Source organism: Pieris brassicae, chromosome 3, assembly GCF_905147105.1.
Source record: "Pieris brassicae chromosome 3, ilPieBrab1.1, whole genome shotgun sequence".
NCBI lineage: Eukaryota > Metazoa > Arthropoda > Insecta > Lepidoptera > Pieridae > Pieris > Pieris brassicae.
The window spans coordinates 16,131,211-16,155,374 of NC_059667.1; the positions used below are offsets into that span (position 1 = coordinate 16,131,211).

The following is a 24,164-nucleotide window of genomic DNA, read 5'->3' on the forward strand; positions in this document are numbered from 1 at the left end:
TTAAATAATATATTTTAGATATTAATTCTATAATATGGTTATGCTTCAGAAATGCAGGAATATTTGGGAGTTCTTAAATATTTAAAGCGTCCGTAAGCTCATGTGTTTTAAAACAAATATAGCGATAAGTAATTCCAGTTTTCTTTGCGCAATATATGAAATACTTTATACATTATTAAATAATAGCATAATTAAATACAACAATTGGCAACATATTTCGATAGTTAAAATAATTTTAAATTAAATTGGACAAGCGTGCTTAAAATTGTCTTAAATATAATAACAAGCTTGTCATACATGTTTTTATTACTAACACTCAGATTTAAACAATAGGATGTTGAAGGCCAATCCCAAAACATATCTCAAGATAGTCAACTTGATGATAGATCTTGAACCTAGGCTTGATTCACGTTCTGAATTACGGGCTTCTGCGTGGACTGATGTCTTAAGAAAAAATATAACGTTCACGCCTAGATGACATGAATTTCTACTTTGACACTGGCCACATAATCTTAATACATACTCAGACCGAAACATGTTTTAAATTTACAATTTCATAATTACATTATGTACTTACTCGCCGTGGTCCTTGTCGAAAAACTGAAAATAAAAATTATTAAAGAGCCTTTGAGTCTTTTGTTAACATAGCTTTTACACATTGAAAGAAAACAATTTTTTGATTTTTTAACCGGATTAAAACTATTTGTATTATGATAAACTTATAATTATTTTACATAATTTTAAATTTCATTTTTTATGACGTTTCGCGTGCTTTACAGCGTGCGTAATCACGGTGACCACGCACGGTGACGGAGCCTTTGAGTGCTGAAACTTAGTCTTCGATCTTACTGATATAGTGATTTGAAAAATAAACAAACAAATGTACCTTTTTCTCTCCTCAATCCTCGGAATTAGATTATTATTTTTTAAAGCCTTTAAAGTCCGCTGCTTTATTATGATTGAAGCTTTAACCATTAATTTGAATCCGACGTACATAAAATATAATCATTATTTGAAAGAAGAAGCGCGACTTTGGTTTTTTAATTAGTTGGATCGTTTCAGTGATTTTTTTACAAATTTTAAAATCTGTTTACAATTGACTTACACCAATTTTATTGTAGTTATACATATAAAGTTATTAGACAAACACTAAATGTCAAATGTATTAAAGAAAAGCTGTATAAAAAGGCTTACTAAAAAGTTAACTATTATCTATTTAATAAAAGGGCCTGGGAGTAGTGCTAGACAGGCTACTTCTAATTAATTTGTGATATTTGTTTTAAAATAAGTGTTGTTTGATGATTTGCTATTTTAAAAGAGTACCGAGAGTTTTTTACGCCTGCTTTTTTCTCGGCCTGCCTTATTTGTCGATGAGTAGGGATGTCTATTTATTTAAATTTAATGACGTGGAATAAGTGATACTTGTATCTTATGTTCCACAATAAACATATTTTTTATATTTTTAAGAAAAAAGTAAAATTTGAACTCGAAAAGTTATCTGAATCAAAAGAAAATTCCTTGACTCAGATAAACTTGTATTATTTTTATTAAGCGTTCATACATAATAAGGTATTTTAATCAAGACAACATACCAAGCATATTCAAAATAAATTTAAGATATACATTTACATGAGGTCGTATGGAGTGTAGACTATAGCCAGTAATGTATCCAACTTTGTTTGTCTATGGTGGGATACAACAAGGTAAGGTCTTCTTTAATCACATTATATTTTTTTAAGGTCCTCAGAGGTAAAATATATAATGCGGAAATGTTGGAGAGACTGGGGCAGCGTGTGCCAAATAACCACTCTCGGCGTGGTTATGGCAAATCGATCGCAATTGCTGGCAGTGCCTCGGGCGCGTACGAACTTACTCAGACCATTTACTAGTGTTTAAAATTGCCTAAATATTATTGCTTGCGCACTATTTTATTTGCACAATGGCTGAATTCACAAAAAAATCATTATTTATAATTACTTTTTAGTTTAGTTTTCTATTGTATTGGTATTAAGTTACTGTAAAAATAGGAATTAAGGAAATAAAAAATATATTTACCCGTTAATATCTGTTAGCATTAGCGTTAATCTGAGCGTTGACGGCGGCTGCGGCGGCGTTAGAAGCAGCGGTTTGCACGTGTTGGTTGCGTAAAATTTCCGTCGTGAATTCTGCTTGGGCCTTTGCTAACGACGCTCCCGTTGAACGATAGATACGGTGGACCTGGATTATTTATAATACTTAATATATATGTCACCGTAAAATTGTAAATAACGTTAGTTTGTAATCTATCTAGCGAGATTATCAACTGTCGAAAGATTGTGAACCTCAACGTAATCCTTACAATTTAACGTATTATTCGGTAGATTGTAATCTATCAAAGTGAAACTGTCAAATTACAATCTTAAAATTGTCAACTGTCCGAAGGCTGTCCCTGATTGGTCGGCTTTATAGTAGACATACTTTACATTAGGTGAAATTTTTTATCATTAAAGTATAGAAAATGCAAACTTACTTTAGTGATGAGCAAAATATCAGCTACGACGCAGGTGATAAAGCCAATAGTGACAATGAGAGTGACGATTCCCACGCCCACATTCTCACCAAATGTTTCGAGGCTTACGATCAGTCCACTGAAATATTATAAACATTCAAACATCGTCCCTCATCATAATAACAAAAACAGAGGCGCTACATCAAGATTTTTTTCTAATAGGATTTTTTTAATAATAATTCTCCTTCTTGTATTTTTTTTTGTATTGCATCGCAATTCATGAATCCGTAAGATTAAAAGAAAACAATTTTTTAACCGGATTAAAAATTTTAAATGTTTCCGACGTTTCGCTTGCTTTACAGCGTGCGTGGTCACGGCGACTGAAGACAAAAGGTGTTGAATGTCAAAAGTATCACAGCTGTAGAGAAAGTTGTGTTATCTGTATCATATCATTTCATAACTTTAATCCGGTTAAAAAATTGTTTTGTTTTAATGTGTAAAAGCTATGTGAACCAAAGACAACACTATCCGTAAGATTAGCTTTTCAGTTTTTTGTAATATTTTATTAAGGTTCGTGATTGTATATTTATTACATAATTTGGTTAAGTACTTGCACTTTACCCATCATATTTTTTTTGTCGTTTTTTTTAGTTGGGTTGACTGGAAGAGATCGCCTGCTAGCGATAAGGCCGCCAATTGCAACCCTTATAATTTCTATGCATTACTTTATTTGTTTGTAACAAAGTGTAAATTAATACAAATTACTCACCACGAGCCTCCATTTATTATTCCAATAGATTGTACCAAAGTGATAATTATTTGAAAAAGGAATATAAAGAAGAACACCATAAAATTAAAAGAGGAGTCACTTCTAAAAGCTTTGTATATTGGTCTGTACCAACATATAAAGCTAAATGGTGTTAGAAGAATGAAGTACAGAATTGATAATCCAAAAAGGGTTATTCCTCCCTTAATTCCGGCAATCATCATAGCCATTCCGCCAATTATGTTCAAGGCGAGTACAAGGGAATGAACTGAAATAAAAATATATATGATTGATATTTAAAATATAAATACCATGAATAATTATTAGATCAAATTCAAAATTTTATTAACTTTATTAATGAAAGATATATTATTGAGCTTCAGAATAAAGGATTCTTAGAGCTCATTTTGTACTGGTGTCGATTATAAACATGTCAAAATTATCAGCAATAAAGATTAATTAGCGCAGCTAACACAACTACATCAACCTATCAATCGAATTTATCTATTCCAAAAATTTTCAAATTACAAGAAGGGCTATGATAACAAATCGATACTCTTGTAAAACTTTATTACTATAGATAACAATGATATATGCTGAAACTTATATTGAGTCAATAAAATTGTGATTCAGGCGGTATTTCGGAAGTTGAGCCCACAGTTACTATATTGTTATGCATTAAAGAGTTCAGTATTAGTAAATTATTTTAGAAAGCAGAAGTCAAGAATTCTCATCAACAACAGATTTGGAGCTTCATATTTATCAATATTGTTACGAAGACGAGTTGACTGAAATGTGATTTATGGCCGTTTCAGGACAGGCTCTATAACATATTCGAAAATTGGAATTTGCTCATATATTTTCAGGAGGCTCTAACATTTTTTTTAAGCAGTTTTAGAACATGTGCAGACGAGTGGTACAATTTTCAGGAAACCCGATTTCAGAAATACTTATCTTTAATGAAGGAAAAGTCTAGACCGAATTTTCTAGGTGTGGGACAAGGATGGACTAATACGCGAGAGAGAGAGGAAAGATCGGAACCTTCTCGAAGCCAGACACTCTAGACTGTGCTAGGACTAGGACGGAGCAAAGTGCAAAAGAGTTAAAGAGTACGTTCTAGAATTGTGCAATCGCTACTCAGCAGTAATCCTGCCTAGAGAGTTCTCGAATACACTTCTAGATTATTCCAGGGCTATATAAGGGTGCCGAAACGCGACCAAATAATTCAGACTACGATTCCGAGAAATTAACATAAAAGAGATATAAGTGCGAACAGTGAAGACAAGTAACAAAGTACTGTGTGAAGCGAGCGTAATTGAAGTAACGGTCACTATACCGTATATTGTGTAATTTTCGGCTTTATAGTATAAACAAAATTCTCGTTGCTTTATTTGAAAATAAACCTTAGAAGAGATATATGGCGTTTTCAACCCAATCCCCTAGCTCATAATAAAAATACATATTTAGTTAGAAATAAAGCATCTCAGTGCACAAAATTAGGTCTTTGGTATTGTCTGTCTCTGTCGTAAGTTGTAAATTTGTTTGTAACTTTCTAGTGGACAGAAACAGATACAGTCTCTATCTAGTTTATTTTACTATGATTTTAAAAATAATAACATATTACATTATATACAAAACTACAGGTCTTAAGAGCTTTACACCGAAAGTTTTTTGATTATTTGGACAAATCTAGTTATGTAAATAATAGAAATAACTATAAGAGTTTATCCAAGAAAATCAATAATCAAAAACTTACACATCCACAAGTGATATAGATGCCTCACAATCCTTTGAAATTCTAGTGGAATGTCCACATTTATGTCCTGATAGAAGCAGGGTTGTACTGGACAGAAAGATGGCAATGGAGGCCAGTTATTTCTTCTGCCTGCGGAGCCAGCACGTAATTCAGCCTCACGTCTTGCTAGTTCTTCTGCTTTTCTCTCTAACTCCTCTTGTCGTCTCTGAAATTTTTGGATAAAGAATTTTATTATGATATTATAATTACTATATCAGAGAGATAAATTGAAAATAGGTTGATTTTAACACAATATAGAATTTGTAAATAACATTAACACATATAAATTAATTACGAATTTTCAAATTAGTTATTTACATGAAAAAATCTAGTAATAAGTAATGTCAAAATACAGTCATTTCACCGAACAGGCTCCTATGTAATACTACATACATAAGTATTTAATTAAACCAGTATAAACAAAGCAATATGTAGGATCTACCATAACCGTAAAAGCAAGACTGGCACAATATCATTTAAAATAAGTGTCTATCGAAAGTCAATATGAAGAGCAAGATATGGGCAGACAATATAAAGAGAATAGGACGCACAACTTGGATAAGAGGAGCTTACATTAAAAAAGAATGGAAGGTCTATGTATGGAAGGTATGTAACTTAAATAAATGTTTATAAATATTATACTGGGTGTCAGCAACAAAAGCTTAAGAATAATAATAAAGTGTCCATCATAATAGACACCAGTTAAAAAGACACTATTACAATTAATCTCTATATATATAAAATTCTTGAGTCACAATGTTTCGTTTTCGAAACGTGTTGTGTTTTCGTTTCGGAGGAGTATGGGTGCTCCGAATGGCTTGATCAATGCTTATGATTTTTTATGCATATTCAGTAAGTCTGAGAATTGGATACTGTCTCTTTTTCAAACCCTTAAGAGATAAGGTGTATCCACACCAAAAAAAATATTACAATAATACATACAACCCTTAATTGTCACCCCTCTATAATCAACCCCTATTTTTTTTATTATAGTAGATGGGTATTTTTATGGAACTAAAAAAAATGTTTCTTGGAAACAATATAAACGGCAAAACAATGTTTGCCGGGTCAGCTAGTAAGAGTATAATAGTAATTTTGAAACAGTCTTGCCAATAGTGATTATGATAAAGTATGGGAATCATTAAAATGTGCATTACCTTCAATTCCTTGTGTTGTGCAAGAATATAAGAATTAAATTATTATTCTAATAAAAGCATGCTATTTATTTTTGTGCTAAATTTAGGGTGAGGTTTATGTGCAATTATTTTTTATTCTTTTATAGGTCTCTTTGACAAATTGTCACTTTGAATGTTTTTTAATACTTCTATTGTGCAAAACCACTAGGTGCTATTGTAAAGCAATGCTATATATTTTATAAGTTATTGAAACTCGTCATAATATTGACATCTATAATGATAATATAAAGCTAACAGTAGTTTTGTTGAAAAGTTTATGTATTGAGGACAGATATAACATCATATAATAACATAAATAAACTATAACAATTAAAAAATAAATATAAATTTATTAGAAAGTTATTACTACATAGAATATGGCTATGTTTAATATTCACATTGGATTTGACTAGTAGATGTCATAATGAACATGAATTACTTTAGGGCATTTGCTTATATCATACCTGAAAGTCAGCCGTTGTAAAGTTTGAAGGTGGAGCTTGAGATTGGGTTGCTGGCCCAGGTCTAGTATATTGACCAGTTGCAGGTGGTGAAACAGCTTGCATAATGGCAGGCTGAGTTGGTTGTTGTGGAGGCTAAAAAAGTGTATTCACAAATAACACCTATATCATATGTTATACAAAATTATATTCATTTTAAAATATTTAATATGACTGATCTAAATAGCAATATATCACAGATTCAGTAATGCAGGGCTATATTATACTACATAATACGTAATAGTGAAAATTAAAGGATTAATTTTATATTATAAAGAATATAAAATTAAAAAAAAGTGATGGCTATAATTTATTATACAATAAATCAAATAAATGCTTTATATATATACACGCATCAAATTATAATATTATCCCATATTATTATAACATCATTGTTAAGTCTCTACGAATAAATTATACTTTCTCGTAAATAACTTTCATGTTTTTTACATCACACATCGATGAGCATGAGACTGATTAAATCAGTGTATCAACCCACGAATTTAATAAAAAACTGGAATCTATTTACCGTAGATTGATTTACATTTTGTTGACCATCAAACGGGTTATAGTCGTCAAGCCCTTGAGTGACAGCACTGGTATTCCTAGCAACTTGCTGCACTGCAGGGTCCTAAAATAATATATTTATGATAAATACAAAATAGATAGGTACAATTTCTATAATTTTGTGTCTAGATTACTCACAGCAAAAGGATTGTCAATGGCGGGATCACTAAACGGGTTGTCCTCGAAGTTAGACATATTGTTTAATTTATTTACGCCAGTTTAATTATTTATCAATACGCCCCACAAAAACTAATACTTTAATTTTAAACGAAACAGTTTATTTTTAGAAAAATCTGCGATAAATACAATGAAGTCGCTATGAAAATGACAGTTTGTGATTTGCCGATTGATCATTGAGTTGAGTTTGATGAATGGTGACGAATTGACATTGACAGTGTTGCTTGCTAAAACAGATTACTAATATATTCCTTACCTGTAAAAAGATAGCTTTGTATGATTTCAGATTTTTTCGGTAGTAGTATAATTAAAAATATGTTTAAATAGCACTAGAATGATTTAAAAAACCTTAAATATATAGACATGCCAACATTCGTTTAAAAAAAAACCAAGTCGTCAAGTAAATATATATGTATATAGGTTTTTTCTTGTAGATAGTCCTACGTTTTTTTTTCTTTCTGGTACATACACTTCTTCAAAAATGCTGCAATCTGTTATATTATAAATATGCAGGTACACTGATTCAATTTAATATGCTGTTATTATATTTACAAAGCTGGATCTAAATTGCAAATATATACAAAAAATATTTGATTTATACACTCACCATTTATTTAATTCTAAGTTTTAGGCTTATAAGTCTGTTAATAGTGCCTTAGAATTTTGATGATTGGTCTGACTGGTTGACCGGTTGGTGAGTGTCAATGTTTTTAAATGAATGAAAAAAATCTCTTCTAGTTTTATCCATAAATGGTCTGAACTGTTTCGAGGATAGTATAGCATTTCCGCTTTTTTATTGACTTAGCGAGGACACTGCCGTGCCCCCAGATACTACCTAGTCATCTTGAATTAAAACTTTACTTTTAAAGGGAAGGGAAGGGAAGTTGTGTTAGATTTACAAAAATAAAACAAAAACATTTTCATATTTCCAATAATATTAATGTGATAATATATCTTAAAAAATATCTTGAGAGCAAATATGTTTTGTTTTAAAATAGCAGGAACCCCTGCTCAAAAAGAAATATTTATATTTGTTGTTAATAAAATATTACGTACAAATAAGAAATTGTATTTCTGCACTGTAATTCTTCTGCACATGATAGTTTTATCGCAATAAAACTATCATGTGCAGAAGAATTAGTCTCTTACATTGACACGTTGCCGTTCACTCGGTTGCTAATTTAGATCTTTTGAATCATTGTCAGTGTGTCAGCTGTCTTTGTTCCGAGATGTCAGTTTATTCGGCGAAGCTGTCAAAGTAGGCGGCTGTTTACGTTTTTGTAGTTATTTTGCGATTGTTTCGATCGTTTTACTATAATTTATTGTAAATAGAAAAACTTTTAGTACACAAGTTTCTTAGTGGATTTTAATTGTGATATCTTATTTATTAAATCATGTCAGATGTCAAGGGGTGAAAAAATCTGTGTTTTGTGTTTTATCGTGTGAGTGCCAGATTTTATATTGTTTAGAATTCCATGTGATAAACATACGGTGTATTAATACTTAGTTTATTGGAACCTCTCATCTCTTGATACAGGTAAGTCATTATATTACTTATAAAAATATTATCGTAGCCTGAACTAGTATAGATTTTTATTACTTTAAATAAAAAAATATTAAAAGGTGTTGGTAATTGGAATGTCCAGTTAATGTTTCAAGACTTGCGCAATTTTGTATGAAATTCGTAACGCGTCTCGGTAAGCTTGCTTGCGCGAGCTACGGAACAGCCTGAGGTCGACGTTGAACACTAGGCGAAAGTTGTTGCTCTTGAAAAGGAATAAAAAGTAATGCTCCGAATTACTTAACATCTAGGAACAATTTCTTTTACAGTTATATTTAATTGGTATTAACTACCATGACACTATTAATGTAACACTGATTAAAACTAACCCTTTTTATTATTAGTTGTCTATTTCAAAACTGAGTAAGTACAAAACACTTCTGTGTGTTTATAAGTATATTTTGTAGTTTAAATAGTATCTTTTGGAATCGAATAACCATCAAATATAAAAATACAATGTTTACTATGCTAGTGAGTTTATACCAGTGAAACAATAAAATATCATTTAAAGTTTTGGTTCCATATTCACCAATTTACTTAAACAGGTATGATTAATTATTATATAATATAATGAGCAAAAGTGTAATGTTTTAGCACACCCAACATTTACTTTCACTGCATATTAATTCAGTACTAGGTTGTATTACTTGACCAAAAGTGAAATTGAATGCTAAATTGTATTGTTGGTAGATGTAGACCAGATAGCGATACATGAAAATATTTTATCAACAGTTGTATGCTTTATGGTTGGCTTTTGTTGTTTTTGTCAGTGATCATTATTTAAATCTGCAGTATAAGGTATAAATCATAACATTTTTTATTAAATGTATTTAAGGTGCTTGGTTTACTAATTTTAGGGTATATTCAGAAACAAGACTTAGCATTAAGTGTGACTCCAATATGTCAAGAATGTATTTTGCACTGGTTATTTTGGCTGTGAAATACTCATCTAAGTTTGAATCTTATACTTGTTTGAGCTTGGAGTATAATACTTGCACTTACATTGTAGTGTCAATATGCAGTTAGACCTGTATATATGTATAAGTAAAATATTAATTTTATCAAAAGCTTACCTGTAAAACATAAATAGAACACTAATTTCAGGTTGGATAAACATGTTTAGACAGATTTTGTAGTTAGGATTAATTTTAAAATATATATTGTATCATCAAGCTTATTAAATTTATTATTTAGAACCTAAAAGATAAAAATAAAGTTATTATATATACTTTATATGAATATTGTTTCCTAAAAACAAGTCTTTTATGGGGTGTTAAACTTTTGTATCAATGAATTAAGTTAGTTCACGAGTCAAGAGCTAGCAAATTGTTGTTTGCAAGTAATTTTCACGTTACCAACAAGTTTCAATGTGGGGGTGGGGGAAATGTTTGGTGAAAATATTTCAACCCCCACATCGCATGAAGCAATACTTTTTGTTGTTATATCGTACCTCTAATAGATGGCGCGAGAATAGAAAGAGACTTAAGTAGAGAGGTAAAGACAAATAAATAATATTTCTATTATCTCACAAACTAATCTACACTAATGTTATAAAGAAAAGATTTGAATGTTTGTTTGTTTGCATATCTATAGAAAAAAAGTTAAGGTATCCGTATGAAAACTACGATAATAGAATACGTACGCTGCGGAAACTCTTGAAATTAGAGCAAAGTGATGTAATAGAGTTTTATAGAGGACATCAATATCTACAATAAAGTCCAAGGTGTCATATGTCTATTACATATTTTATAAAATAAATGTTTAACCGTGCGATGCTGGGATGAAACGCTTCAAATGTAAATTGACTATGGCTTGATACTGGTATTATATCAGGATCTTTAATTTTGGCCATTAAATGCATAGGAATATGATCATGATTTAAATATATTATCAAACATTTCGTTATTCATTTTAACGAGCAAGTTTTTCCAATGGTACAGTTTTCGTCAAATACCTTGTATATGTCGGCGTCGCTGTGGCTATGTTAAATTCTATCGGAAATACAAATCTCATCGTGTTAAATGAACTAAAACAGATTAAAGGCAAAAAACGATTGATTGTTAGTCATACATATTATGACCCAATATGTATGACTAACAACTTGTGATTTTGACTTAGAATATTAAATAAAAATTAATCAAGTCTGAAATTTTAACTAAACCAATATTGTCAGTAAATACTTAAACTAACTTCAGTTAGATAATGTTACTACACGGCTACGGAAAAGTCGACATGAACTTGACCAAATTTCATAATTAAGCAGCACCTGCTTCGGTTTAGTTTCTCCATGGACCGTTTTATTGACCGTGACCTATGTTGAGTTACGTTTTGACCCATAAAGCCTTGTAAATAAAAAAAACCTATTTTACATGTAGATATATATAGCGATTATAAACGATTGGTTATTAAAGTACGTGATTAACGTAATGCGGATGTAAGTACCTTTTACGAAACCTTCCTGTTTTAATGTGAAAGGTAACCTTGCCTGAACCTAATTTTCATACATAATCAAGGTTCTAGTTTTTACAATCTATGACCTTAGGTTTATATACGTTTCTCTTGTTACCGCTATTTCTTTACCAAATATTTGAAGACATTGTAAAAACATATATAATTATTTTATTATTCATATACCAGATACCAGTCAACGGTAATAGACAACATTTGTTAACAGGAAGAATTCTACGTTATCTAAGAATACGAATCTTTTTCATTGTTGATTATACTATGTTTTTTATCTTCGTCAAAGTATTAAATGCTCGGCCCCGGTGGTTTATAGAAAGCGATTAAATAATTATGTCGTCATATTTAGTTTATTGCTGCGGCCCGACTGTCCAGGCTATAATCACTGGCAGTTTTCGTTTCGTGCAGATTTACGGGCTTTTCTGACATCACAACTTTGCGAATTGCGCCATTAAAGTTATTTGTGTTGGTTCGACTGTAACTGTAGTAGGTTCGAGTTTATGTAATGATAAAGGGATGTTAATGATGTTTCAATTGCTAGGAAAAATGGAAGTATCTTTCTTCTTCATATTAAGTATAGTGTAGGTTTATTAAATTGTGTTTACACTGTAGTGAAGACAGCTCAGCGAATCTTATAAAGTATATGTTACTTATATTTATAAAGTAGAGACAGACAGTATACACTTGTTCGTGAAATGTACCCATTTGTCTTTATTCTAATCGTGGGACACATTTAAAATTACCTGGAAAATTATTGTTAGAATATGTGTGTCTATTGACTTGGAATATATTTTTCGTAGTTAATTCATATAGGCGAATAAGATATAAGCCGTTTGAAGGCCAGTAAATGGTGATTATTTTATAAATTAATATAACCAATTTTGTAATAAAGCACGTTGAATGCTTTATTACAAAATTCTAAATGGGAATTACACAGGTATTATGCGATGTTAATTAATTTTAGTTATGCGAAACCGTTCCAATAGAAACAAAACTAAAACTAATTAGTAACCTCGAAACTGACTTTATTACGGATGCGCTCGCTTGACCGTAGTAATATTTCTGTTAAAAGAGGAAGGCGGCAAAAATGTTATTGTTTAGTTCTTAAAAAATAATTTTAAATCCCACAAGCATGTATGGGTTTGGTTTCCTATAAGTCACTTTCTGGAGGTCACTTGATACGTCATGTTATTGAGTTCATTTCACCAATCACAATCGAACGCAATGTTTCGTCTTGCGTCTTTTGTTTAATATTCTTAACTTCTTGTGATATAGGATATTATAGAATATTTAAGTTGTTTGCCACTATTTGGTCCATAAACACTTATCTAGGACATTCCATTCCTATTGCATTGTAATATTTCAAAAACTTATTGGAATTTATAAACGAGAGTTATACTTATCTTGCCAAACTTATAATGGGTTGTTGGTAGTGATTGGACTAATTATCATAATAGACAACAGAAATTTAATATATATATATATATTATATTATTAATTGAAACAACAGATACTAACGATATGTTTTGACTAAAGAAAATTTGTAAAAACTGCAATTCTCTTTTATCATAGTACGTATTTATTCATGGCACGTATCATTTAAGTTTAAAGTCTTGTGTATACTTTCAAACAATACATTAATAATTTCCATGAATACCTAGTAAAAGAGTGAAGGATAAAGATATACTTAGAAAAATCATGATGCAAGTTTTGTGAAAATTTAATTCACAAATCAAATTGGTTTTGTTTATTCCAATTTTACTATTAAACTAGTTTTTTTTAATGCGAAATGAAATATTGAAATATATTTTTTACTATAATGTAACGTCTTTACAATTGTTATATTATAGATGTGTTTTTCGATAAAAACACATTCGACTCGATAGTCAAATGTTTTTAAGAAAATAGAGGTTTGGAAATCAGAATTTGATAAACCTCACCAATTAGTTTTCCGGTCTCTAGTCCAGTCTCTAGTTTAGGTTTATATTTTTTAAATGTTTAAATTATTTATGATACATGTATTACTACACTATTAGTGTGTTATGTTATACCACAAAACTTTATAATTATTACGCTTGTGGTAATGAAACCAGTAACGTTTTTAACTATTATTTTTCTTCTTATTCAGAAGCAATTTATTTTCATAGAGCTTAGCCGTCTATCAAACATTTTATTTGTTTTATGAGTCTTAATTCATCGCGACAAAAGTAAACGAACAAAAATTTGTTATTTAATATATTTGAAAAAATCCTTGTACTTAAGATAATACAAAATAAGAAGTTTACGTATGATAGTAATTTTTGAAAGTAAGTTCTTGAAACTATTCTACAAAAATAATTTACTACGTATATTATATAACTTGTCATAGAAAGAATTACTATTTCATAATTATAAACACGAGAGTTATGAACGCATGTTCTATGATAATACCTACTGTATACTTCAATGCAATATCATTATCGTAAATGAATAATTGCTATGACCTCAATTACGACATGCAAATGCATCTCATTATGCTGCGAATCTTATGATAATTATTCATAAAACTTATAAGACACCCGACACACATTCGGCTGTGTGACTGAAGAAAATTCTTTGATCATAGAATCTTATTAGATAGTTTATTGTGTGTTTATTTTATGTTCACAATATATGATCGTAGTAGTAGCATCATGGAAAGTAATTATAATCAAAAACACCAGCAAGTATCTAGTTAGTAACGTGATAGTATCTCTACTATAACTTGGTTAACTGCAAACCCGATAGGCCTCATTTTGTTTGCCACTAATTGGTCCATAAACACTTATCTAGGACGTTCCATTCCTATTTCATTGCCACTCAGAGCCAAATGGGTACAAAACAATTCAAGAGTTATGGACCCATAACTGCTATCAAATTACACTACGTCTCTTCGATGAAAACGAGCAATATTCTCTAGCCCATGTTGAAAAAAACCCACATAATTTTATATTCCGCAGCCCATTTACGAAGGATGCAATATAGGAATTGCATCGAAATTGGTTCGCCTTTATGATGTTATTGTACGTATATTGTTATTATTTTGAACAAAATATAACGGAGATAGCTGCGCGAATGACCTCAGAAACTGGAGCGGAGCGTTGAAACATATCATAAATTCTACAATATAAGGTTTCCCCACAGCTAGTTGCCTTTTCGAGTGAACTTCCTTTCGAGGCTGGGAATATGTTCTTTGTTTTGTTGTGTTTGCGAGTTAGCGACGGCAAATTGTAGGATTACAGAACTCCTAAGTTGCACGGTCAACATTACCGTTGAATCTTCTTAGAAAACGGATTTCGGAGCGCTCTTCTGTTTTTTCATTGGCGTAATGTTTATTTTCTAAATGTGGGGGAAACAAGGCGCTAACAATATAATTTGAATACAGTTTTGTTGTTGTTGTAAATTAGCGGTTTTGTTGTTTTCGCACAGGCATTACTTTCAAATCGCTGACAGTAAGAAGTATTACATTACGTTTAAGAACTTGTTTACGTAAAGTTTGTTTTTAAAAAACAATATTTTAGACGATTGCCGTAGAGTAGTGATTTACGTTTGTTTCCTTTTGGGTATCCGTCGGACTTCCTCCTACTGGCGCCGTGTAAATAAGGTGCCGGCATTTGGTTTGCTGGTTTAAAGGCTGTAAATTGTGCCGCAAAAACTGGCCGGTGACTGCCATACGTTAGCGAGGCCACCGATTCTTACATATTTATGAGATCGCATAAGAAATATCTTAGCGTTGGACAAGTTGGTAACCGTTGCAACATTAACTTAATTTTCTAAACATTTGTGTTTTTGCGATATTGCTAATGTCCTAGATTTATATTGCGTGGTTCTGCTAACAATATTTTAAAGTTACGGAATGACTTAAGTAATTTTATAATTCAATTCGTTCTGCAGAAAGACAGTTTTTCCTTAATATATGTTAAATAAAAATATTGAAGTATATTTGTTTACATTTGCGTGTTTTAAAAGTATTCTTCCGTACAAGAAAGACGTAGGTGTCACGTTGTAGCTGAATTAAAAATAATAATTTATTTCTTTAAAAATGATATGTTGATATAATTGTAATGATATTTTATTATAGCTTAGCATTATGGCTTCGGTTATGTACAAGAAGCACAAAAGTAGTTTTTATTTCTAATTGATTCAGCGGTAACATTTTAAACAACTTTCACTAAAAATATAAATATGAGTAATTAAAATATTAAGCATTTAAAAGTTAAACATAAAATACCCACGTATCGTACTCGAGTGTATAATAATTGTAAAGTTATATTATTACTTCCCGATACAGTGTAAATTCTAGCTGGTTGCCGGAAGCAATACCCACCTTTGTTTCCCTCAATTTATACCGCACGATGGAGGAATGTGGCGGGAATGCCTTGCTGTAATCCTGTTCAACAATTTTGCTGTAAATTGTTTTATTACTCACAGAATTCAATTTGAAATACGTGAATATAGGAAGTATGTAATGATCTTATGTATTTTTCAAGTAATGTCTGGTCATAAAAGGGGCATGCCCAAGTAGGATCCTTGTTAGCGCAGTGTTTTTTCGTCCCAATAGTCGTGTCAAGTCTAACATAACAAGAGCTGATGCTTTGCTGTGTTGAGCATTTTTAATTTGAATAGTGGTTGTGACCGTGATTCTCAATCCTCAGGCTGTACGATCCAACTCCTGCTATACACTTGATTCCTTTAAAAAAATAACTTGCACTGGAAGAGAAGATTAAAAAAAAACGATATAATGTATATTCGTGGTTTGTCTTCTATTCACAAAAATGTTATAATAATAGATGTGGGATAGTCAAAAAGCCTGTTGGAGGCTCAGCTAATCAATAACTTATTTGCAAGAAACGAAGAAGGTATCAAATAGCCATTTCTTCTTTGTAGCTGTATCCTTTTGCTTATTATTATTGTTTAGCTTATTAGTCTCACTCAAAAACCACTGAGAATAAAAAAAATTAATAACTAATTTTGGTTAAATGATAAACATACAAAATACAGTAAACGTTACACTTACGCACTGCGAACATACATTTTAACACTAACTAATGACATCTAATTAAAAGATATTGTACCTAAATCAGATTTTGCCCAAATTTTAGGCAACCCTAGTCATAGATACCACAAATATATGTTCCAATCGGAGTCCCTATTTGAATGTATTATTCTATTATTTACTTGTTTGAATTGCAAATGAATAACCCGCATGTCAAAAGCAAGAGCAATGATTTAGTGTTAATGTACGAGTGTATCATTAAATATGCATTAGCGGTTAAATTATAGCCGCCCATGAATTTGATCACTGTTAAAATAAATGGAAATCGTTTCTTAGGATGTGTCGGTAAGAAGAAATAAGTTGTATTGAATGTCAAATTATTTCGAAATGGTAATTCAAATAAAGCTAATATATACCATACATAAGATGTAGACATTCGGCCAGTCGAAGGAGTTATATAAAAGGAAAACTATGTGTGGTTGTTGAGTAATATTACAAAGAGTACGTATTAACTCACCTTGCGACCGGTTCGTTGGTCGTCGATATTCACGTGACTTAAAGAAACGTGAGCAATGTTGGCCTAGTGGCTTCAGCGTGCGACTCTCACCCCTGAGGTCGTAAGTTCGAACATGGTGAACATGGTGCACACCAATGGACTGTATTTCTATGTGCGCATTTAACATTAGCTCGAACAGTGAAGGAAAACATCGTGACAAAACCGGCTTGCCTTAGACCCAAAAAGTCGACGGCGTGTCAGGTACAGAAGGATGATCACCTACTTGCCTATTTGATTGACAAATGATCATGAAACAGATACAGAAATCTGAGGCCCAGACCTACAAAGGTTGTAGCGCCATTGATTTTTTTTGCAGAAACTTGAATGTGGAGGCATTTTATTTGTCTGTGATAGGTTGCTAGAGTAGGCTTAATCACGCACGGTATAATTTTAAATAACCATACATTTTCATTGGAATAAATTAATTATTATTTGATATTATTGTCATTGCTATATATAATTAATGTATTGGTTTACCCCACGAGAACTTTGGATATATTGGACATGATTTTTCCGCATAAGCTTTTGCCGTACATGTAACAGATGTGTATATTACACAATGGTTTTAAGAAGCAATTATGTTATATGTTATACCCTAATATTATTACTATTTTAAAAATGCAAACGTTGAAACTGAAATCCCTAACACTCATAATCGTATATTCTTCCTAACACTACAAATCCACCTCGAGGTTGCACTAATACCGTATTGTCATAGACAAGACAATAAACGGCTAACAGGACATTTGCCCAGTTCCATTTTAAAGGTTACATAACGTGCACTCGGTGCCTTAACGTCTTACCTAGGTATCCAAGGGATGACAAAGAACATATGACAGTCTAGCCTTCAGCTGATATAGCCTGTCAGAAGCAAATGGTCTCAGTAGGAATACTGACGATGTCGTTTTGAATGCAGTGAAGGTTCTGTTTATAGTTTCCGAGGTTCATCTCGGCATACAAATGACAAGAACTTTCTAATTTCACTACGTAACTGGTGTTTTGATGATAATACACTTACAACGAATATAAATAAATGTAAACAATTGTAATGTATTATATATTTAATGTTACGAAATTGTTTATGCTGGATGACTTCGGTAGCAAAGCGCAAGATAGTTTTTATAGAACAGGGGACAAACGGGCAGGAGGCAAACCTGAAGGGAAGTGATACCGCCGGTTGGTTCGGAAATACTTCAGCTGGTTCGACACAGTGGTGGTCCGCGTCAAGAAGCAGAGAGATCTAATATCTCTACACAACGCCAAGGGATTAAGCCGCTCGGTAAAACATTGCTCGTCGATGATTCGATATTATATAAATAATATAATAAATCATACTAAACATATTCTTCTCTGCGTTAATACAGCATAATTTGTTATGAAATTATTATAATTACTAGTCTAACTCCAAAACCTAGCGTGCGCTAATGTATTTAGGTAATGCAGCCACGCAAGGATACAGTTGAAATCATAGGTTAAATGTCTCAGAAAGTGTTTCAAAGCAGTTTGATGTAGGCACTTAGCGTTTAGCACTGCGTGAAATGTGCAATACGTGTTCGAGTAGGTTTTACGTGACATTTTCGCGACTGTTAATAATTTATTTTGTTAATATTGGACGTGAGTTCAACTGTATAATGAGAGCGCGCAATTATAGTGTTTTTTTTAATTAACGCCTGTTTTATGTGTTGCGAAGGTAATTGAATAATTATTGCATCTATAAAGAGCAGTAATTAAAATTTTCATAGATTTTTAAGTTTCGTAAATTTAATGCATATTTTTATTGAACTGAATTCAGTTTAGAATGTCTTTTAATATGTAATTTATAAATTAAACATCTAAGTGTAGGGAATTACTACATGATTATAAATGGAAAAGACAAAGAATTCAGTTCATTTATACCAACATTCTCTGACGGCAATGGATTTGACAGGAAGTCGGGAGAAATGGAACACAGACATGTTCGAAATAGACTTGTCCGTTTGCAGAAAATGTTATTTTGATTTCATTTTTACCTTAACGTGTTTCCTATCGTGTGCTTTATATAAATAAATTTTTAGTTGAAATAAAGATTCTTTAACGCATTAAGATATCGTTGCAGAGAATTGATTTTGCTGTTTTATTACTGGGCATGGTTAATCTCATGTTGAGAGTTCCTGTCAAGTTTTTTGGAGTCGTGTAGCAATATGTTGGTATCGAGCTGAACGCCATAGGACCTTTAACGTATACCTACTTTGGCGTCCTTTCTTCACTCTCTATAAACATTCTCACGCTATTTAAACAATTAAACCAAGATTCGCGTCCGCGTTACTTTCACTAAGAATTTAATGTGGGAATAAAACCATTAATTTATGAACTGTGCTATAGGTATTACAACAAAAGGAAGTAATAAAAAAAGAAATGTCAGCTTCCACCAAATTCACATTGCTTTTCTCGCCAGTTGAAGCAACTTACCAGTTTTAAACCAGATATGATTCAGTGAATATATACAAGCACGACGCCCATGAATGCTAGTTTCTAAAGAGCAAGAGTATCCTTAATGTCAGCAACATTAACATTGCCACAGACAATTTATTAGGTCACCTAGACGATGAATACGTTAATTTATAAGTAGCATTAAACAAATTTAAGATCTGTCAAACTATGTTTTTCTATGTGAAGTTTGACATTTGACAGTGCTCAAATCAATATTCTGACTTGAAATAAATACGATTTTCCTCCGATTTGACATACGGGAGTCGTATTTAGCGTTAAGCTGCGAATAAATACAAAACATAGCAGGCAGTTGTACTTTTCACGCAAATCATTTGCCTTCCACTAGCTAAAACTAAGCAATTTATAACAATTAGAATTAGCTCAAACATGGGCGAACTGGAGCGTATTGCGGTCGCCGCATTAAATATCTCATTTAGTAAGAGCAGAGGACTGAGGAACTAAGCTAATATCGTCGAGTTAGCGTTATACGATCATTGCGAGCTTTACTCGCTGAATAGCGTTGGATTACTGCTCGTTCTAATGCACTTGAAACTTGTAGTTGCGAATGTACTACCGCAACTGCCTACAGTGTCTAAACGTAAACGCAGTAAGGATAATACAATGTCTAATACAGTCTTAGCTTGGTACGTTGATTTTGCTTTGAGGCTGAATTTCACAACTGCTAGTAGTGAATTCGCTACGCTGATACATTGTAAAATATTATAAGCCTACATTGTAATCCGTTGTAACGTTAATGAGAGTTGTCTAATAGTTCGTAACTTCAGCTTTTATTGTTTTCTACCATAAAGGGACTTTGTTCAAAACAGCTTTCAATTAATTGGCAAATTAAGTTCCATATAGGCTTATTATATGTTAGCTCTGATTAATTCAATATTTTTTGTTAAATTTTGTATCAGGCAAACATTAGTTTAAGAAATGCCTCTGTATTTTCCTTTTAAGGTAATATAATTGATTAGAATCACTTTTCATCAAACATGATATGAATGTTGTGTACACGACGTTGTTTTAATTATCTTTCCATTTTCGTCGCGTTTGTTACCTTTCATTGTCGTATATTCAGAATTTTGTAATACTTCCCTTTTAATCAAACTCATACGCCTGAATTATACAAAGTTTGACGTGTTACAGACAGCCTAATACATGATATTAGCTTTCAGATGGGAGATGTTGATTAAATATTTTTCATAAATTATATTATTTGCCGGCATAATACAGGCAGAACTGCCTATTACCTTTACATTATGCGAAAACGAATTGTGTATTTGGTAATGAATAAGGAAATAGTAATATGTAAGCTATTCGGTAATATATAAACTATTTCGAAAATATAAACAGATAAATTATCTTTGATTTCTCTCGTCCAGCTGTTTAAAAACAGAGCTTCCTCAAAGGCTCTGGCACCCACTAAAATGAGTGTCCATGGGCTGTGATGACGCCCGTTTTGGGCGTCCCGTAGGCTTGTGATTCTCCTTTTTATTTAGCTTTGTCGTTAGAAAAACGAAAATTCTCGTCGTATTTCTAAAAGTACAACGGTATAAATTATTATAAAAGTGTTCTCAATATGACCGCAATTAAGTGTGTGACATTTGCCTGGTTTATTTGGCGATAAAATTGTCGTATGAAGGCGCGACGCCTGTTGTGTACCCTTACGGGTTATCATTATGATTTACTTCCTATGGGCGTATGATATACGTTAATGTATTGTGTACATTTGATAGGACAACGTTACAATTGACACGGGAAATGTGTGAAATTCATAGTCTCGCTTGATGGAGGGTGAAAGATTATATTTTGTCCCGTCGTGATTCACACGGCCTTCCTTCAAAATGTATATTTTTTATTTCGTACTTCTACTCCCAAGTAAAATTATATGTACAAAAAAACTTGCTAAATATATGGCCAAAGATGAAAAAAATATATATACAAAAAGGTTTATACATTTACGAAACTTATGAACAAAATTACGTTTGATAAAATTGAGTATACCTTATTTGGGTGTGTTATGTGATAAGTCTAGGTATGTACCTGAGTATGTATGTGCGCTTTGCTCACGATGCAGATTATTTAGAGCTATAGACAATCTTAATACTTATTTTAAGCATATTTATAAATCTATTGTAAATTTAAGATCCTTTTGACATACGGCGCCATCATATTTGAAATAAATATAGAAAATATATTCAACATTTGTCTTTGGTTTTAAAAACTTGTTTCTTAATAAGTTGTATATATATCGGTAAACTAAAGCACGTACTATATATTTCTTCTTTAAATCAATGCATATTAAATTGAATGCACAGATTATACATTATAATTTATTATTGCAGGTACGTAATGCGTGCACATTGTCTATGTAAACACGACCGTGTGATGTTGACACTAGATGAGAATCGACGCGTGAGAAGAGACGGAAACAATTGCAACTCATTGTGGTACGGTAGGTGATGACATTGTTTTATTTTCGTCACGTACCACTTAATTAAGGTAATCCATGGACCGCGCGTGATCTATTATGAAATGCCGCTTTGGTCAGACTTCTTGTTTGTGACAATTAGTTTAGCTTCCAACTAGAGGACTCTAAGTATATCTGATGATAATAAAAGTCTATCTTTTGTAAAACTACAAGCATTAAACACTCGACCTATATTTTAGTTGTATTTTTAATAACAACAATTTGTTTCGCATATCGGTTACGTGGCTTTAAATTCTTAAATCTTTAAAAAACAATAAAAATCCAGAGATTATAGAATATACTAGAATTGAAAAGATGGTACAAACAATCATATATAGAATCGACCGAGACTTCAAACGGAAGTACTCGAGTCAGGAGCGTCACGACTCACGATGCAACCTACCTTACTAAGCCTATACAATTATAGACAATTTCAAATAATTATATGTAGCAGCTGTAATCATATTATACATACAATGCAGTTATTGATTTTATAACGCAAAAGTAGTTGAATTTATTACACACATAACAATGATCATTATAGCATACGGTTAATTGCTGTGTCTATAAAAATAGAGGCTGTCGAATACACTATGTAGCAAATTCTGCGATTCATAACAGTTATGATGGTCCTTTTCGACATGAAAAACGTATATATAATAAAATAAGAAATTTTAATACACAGCCCTAAGCAAGTTGATTATGCTCACGAGGCGTGCCTAGTTAGAATTGACATTTGATGCCATTCTAAACGATGAGACGGGATAATGCAGAATGAAATCATCCGCAGGCCTTTGTCTATTCGTACCAGAGACAAAGCACTTGACGTCATACGGGCCTGAATGCGTTTATTGAAACTGAATTCAAGTAAATGTGTCATCAAACGGCGTTAAGTTATTTAAACAAAGACTCCTTTATAAATTAAGTTGGAATGATATAATCTATATCAAAAATAGAAATCTAAAAGCTTATATTTGCACTTAACAACTGAATCCGAAATGGCTCGTGAGTCGTGACTAGCGAAGCGTACACGTAATAAAGTAACATTAAGGGAATATTTTTCAAGTGTCAGCCAGTATTGCAATCTTGCTTTCAAAATAAAGCTAGACTGCAATGATAGTGACACTTACCTGCAGTTTGCGCTTTTAGCCCGGTTCAGGGGTTTGAATCGCATCGTTTTAAATCTTCGAGATATGGCCAGAGATTTAACTGAGAAGGCGACTAATGGGTGCTCATTCCTGTTCTATTATATTTATTGTTGCGTTCTCCAGCGTTGTCTTTTGTTTCACGAGAAGCGCAATAACTACCTATGGTATGTGTGGAAAGGATCATGTAAGATGTCGCTATGTCGTTGCATAGTTTGCAATTCGAAATATTTCGACGAATTCTTTAGATTAAAATTTGAATCGAAAGAAAATTGTGGGGGATTTTTCTTCCGTGTTTTACATGGGTTTATGAAAATGCAAATGTTTTAATGGAAGATTCTTATAGGCTTTTGGTGGTAATGCAGTTTTTTTGGCGTACAATTTCTGTTGATTTTGTGTAATCAATGTCAATCTAGAAGATCAGTGGTGATTTATGGCGTAATTTTTTTCTTATGTATAGGTGCAACGAGCCCTTTACCAAAAAGTCAAAAGCGGTCCCGTGAAAGGTTTCATGTAACCATACCTTAACATCCACGGGATTTCGTTTTAACGATAGCCTGCGGGTAAATCTGTGGTTTCGTTAATTCAAAACATGTTCATTTCGTTGGCTTATCGTGAAATATTGTGTTAACGAATTCGTATTTTTCTTTAGGGATTTTCCTTTCTGTACTAATTAAGAGATGAATTTAACGCTGTCACGGTATAACCGTATTTTCGTAGTTATGTTATTAGAACCAAATCCTGTTCAATTTGATAAGAAAAAAAAGCAAACCGTCATTAATAACAAGTTTAGAAGTCACCAATAATGTTAAATAATGTTTGATGTTTGTGGATTTCTACGGCCTTGACATTTTACATAATTTAGTTCTTATTACTTTTAGCATTGTTAAAAAATCTTACATTTATAATTAATAAAAAAACATATTTTTTTTGCCTACGAGACTTCCGTCTGATGCTTGATGTTTATAGTTCGACCCATTTATTTCATTTTTTCAATTCATTAAAAATGCTTCCT

At 32.0% G+C, this 24,164-nt stretch overlaps 2 protein-coding genes across 2 annotated transcripts in view; one reads left to right on the top strand and one right to left on the bottom strand.

Moving 5' to 3' along the window:
* Positions 1-360: 360 nt before the first annotated feature.
* Positions 361-7,639, bottom strand: LOC123707339 (secretory carrier-associated membrane protein 5B). The gene is made up of 8 exons (XM_045657331.1): positions 7,430-7,639; positions 7,254-7,355; positions 6,689-6,820; positions 5,011-5,215; positions 3,258-3,522; positions 2,510-2,627; positions 2,056-2,217; positions 361-600 (listed from the first exon to the last, which is right to left on the bottom strand). Exons 1-7 carry the CDS (start codon positions 7,484-7,486, stop codon positions 2,059-2,061), a joined length of 1,038 nt encoding a protein of 345 aa, XP_045513287.1. The 5' UTR covers positions 7,487-7,639; the 3' UTR covers positions 361-600; positions 2,056-2,058.
* Positions 7,640-8,686: 1,047 nt separating this feature from the next.
* LOC123707716 (furin-like protease 2) overlaps positions 8,687-24,164 on the top strand; it is a 158,494-nt gene continuing 143,016 nt past the window's right edge. The window contains exon 1 of the mRNA XM_045658001.1: positions 8,687-9,005. The gene's annotated coding sequence lies outside the window, so the exon portion shown is untranslated. The remainder of the gene's footprint in view (positions 9,006-24,164) is intronic.

Bases quoted from the DNA above. Each gene is read 5' to 3' on its own strand.
- LOC123707339 (XM_045657331.1), bottom strand. From the start codon at position 7,486: ATGTCTAACTTCGAGGACAACCCGTTTAGTGATCCCGCCATTGACAAT. The intron at 7,356-7,429 runs GTGAGTAATCTA...ATATTATTTTAG, and splicing joins CCATTGACAATCCTTTTGCT to GACCCTGCAGTGCAGCAAGT. The intron at 3,523-5,010 runs GTAAGTTTTTGA...TTTTTATTTCAG, and splicing joins TCTATATCACTTGTGGATGT to TTCATTCCCTTGTACTCGCC.